At 53.0% G+C, this 2300-nt stretch overlaps 1 protein-coding gene across 3 annotated transcripts in view; it reads left to right on the top strand.

Annotated features, from left to right (window-relative positions):
- Positions 1-647: 647 nt before the first annotated feature.
- MOGAT2 (monoacylglycerol O-acyltransferase 2) overlaps positions 648-2300 on the top strand; it is a 23102-nt gene continuing 21449 nt past the window's right edge. For 2 of the 3 annotated variants that reach the window (XM_084774027.1, XM_084774026.1), the window contains exon 1: positions 1377-1521. In XM_084774027.1, the coding sequence (XP_084630153.1) occupies positions 1431-1521 (91 nt within the window). In that variant the 5' untranslated portion in view covers positions 1377-1430. Of the gene's footprint in view, positions 735-1376; positions 1522-2300 lie in introns of those variants that run through there. The other variant, XM_084774029.1, reaches the window with a different exon arrangement.

The raw sequence follows: 2300 nt of genomic DNA, 5'->3' as shown, positions 1-2300 counted from the left end.
TACTAAGCTCTCTTAAGTGCTGAGCCATTTCTTGACCAGGAAGGGAAACATTCAAAGGAACAAACAGATGTGGTGATGGGTTAGATGAGACTGGAGAAAAACAAAGAACCTGGTTATAGCCTCTGGCTATAGGGAAGTAAATGACCCTTTGCCCTGATGGATGGGAAGGAGTAGAGGAAGAGCTGGCCTGGGCAGCGGATGGAGGGCAAGCTCAGTGAGACAGGCATGTATGATGGGTGGTCCCTGCCGGGCATGCTGGTGAAGATGTCAAGTAAACAGCTAGGTCTTCAAGCCTAGAGATTGGGGGAGAGCTCAGAGCTGGAGGCCCTAGGTCTGGAAGTCCTTTCAACGGAGACAGAATAAAACAAGCCACCAGCCCAAATGCAATCTTCGAGGGACAGGAAGAACCAGAGCCTGGCATAGTGGTACCCACCCCTGATCTCCACACTGGAGAGGCAGAGACTAGAGGCCAGCCTGGTCTAAATATGGAGTTTCAGGCCAACCAGGAGATCATGTCTAAAAAAAAAAAAAAAAAAAAAAAAAAAGAGGAAGAGGAGGAGAAGGGGAGAGCGGAGGGGAAGGAGGAAGAGGAGGAGGGGAAAAAAAGAAGGAGGAAGAACAAAGGAGTCCAAGAAAGAGTAGCTTGTGAGAGAGAGAAAGGCTTTATGAAAATATCCTGAGAGACTGAGGCTGCTGATGGATCAAGATGAGATCTCAAATTTAGCAGTATGGAGGTCAGTGGCGAACTTGTGAGCGCAGTTTTGTGGGATGTTGGTGTGTGAAGTGTGGCGCTGAGGACCTACATGCTATGGGGGATGGAAACTGTAGCAGCATGTTTGTGCAGGGGGAGGGGTGGACATGGGAGGAAAAAAAAAAAAAGGAAACCACTGAGCATGTGGTGAGAGGCGCGGCTGCTACATTCCCCTTGGGCAATGCTTCTCAACCTTCCTAATGATGTGCCCCTTTACTACAGACGGTTCCTCATGTTGTGGTGACCTCCAACCATAACGTTATTTTTGTTGCTGCTTCATAACTCTAATTTTGCTAATGTTATGAATCGTAATGTAAAGATCTGATATGCAGAATATCTAATCTGCGATCCCTGTGAAAGGACTGTTTGATATTCCCTGGGGGTCTCCAACAGGCTTGGTACCTAGAGCAAAACTCCAGGGGGTTGGAACAATGGTTTGGCAGATAAAGCCTTGCCTAAGAGGACTGATAAGGACGGAGCAGGTCTCTCTTCCGCCTTCCTTTAGCCTGGTCCCAGCACAGGGATTCCTTCTAGGATTTCTTCTAGGAAAAAGGATCTGGTGTGGGCGGAGCTGGGAGGCCCTGGCGCTGGGCTGGGCTGGGCTGGGCTGGGCTGGCCTAGGGCTGGTTCCTTCCACCTAGAGCACAGCAGTGTGTGGAGCCTCTCAAGTTAGCTCAGCATGGTGGAGTTCGCACCCCTATTGTTGCCATGGGAGCGCAGGCTACAGACCTTCGCGGTCCTTCAGTGGGTCTTCTCCTTCCTGGCCTTGGGTAAGAGGGTAGCCACGGGCACGCGGGGAGGGCTGGGTAGCCCCAGCGGGAAGCTCAAGACACTTGATGCAGAGATTCACGAGGGGGGTTTTGCTGGCTCAGAGCTCCTGTTCAGCGAGATTCCTGGGGTCTGCCAGAGCCTTGTGTGGGTATGTTGAGTCTCCTATGGCTTGGGCAGACTTCAGTTTCCTGGACTTTGGGGAAGTTTCCGCCCCCCCCCCGGCCCCCCCAGGCTCTTGCTGCAAGCTACTGAGGAGTGCGGGGCTGGGGGAGGGAGAGTGTGTGTGTGGGGGGGGGGGGGGAGCGCCTTGTGCTGCTCTGACAGAGAAGCTCTCCATTTTACCTTTCAGAAAAGGGGAGCTGGAACTGAGGCCAACAAAGAAGGGACCAGTCCCCGCTTTGCTAGCTGCATGATAGAGATGACAGTGTCACCCTGTGGGGTGCAGAAGGGTGGAACTTCTACCCAAGGCAGGCCTGGCCTGCCTCCTGAGGTGCGGATCTGCCCTCTGACCTGCCACACCCCACGGATGTGTGGCTCCACTCCAACACTGCTGGGAACTGGGAAGGAAGAGCGGCAGTGAGAGCACTAGAAGCCTTATCTTGTGGTTGGCACCAGACTGGGGAAGGGCTGCCACCCCAGGGCTGGGATTCAGCCTGGGTCCAGAGACTGCTGGCTGTCAAAGCAGTCACATACTCAGAAATGTTTTTCATGTGCATCTGTGCACTCATGGACATGTGCACACGCATACACACATGCACACAGACACATACACACACAT

Source organism: Acomys minous (assembly GCF_964271855.1).
Source record: "Acomys minous genome assembly, chromosome: 2".
Taxonomy (NCBI): domain Eukaryota; kingdom Metazoa; phylum Chordata; class Mammalia; order Rodentia; family Muridae; genus Acomys; species Acomys minous.
This window is presented reverse-complemented; position numbering and strand designations above follow the sequence as displayed.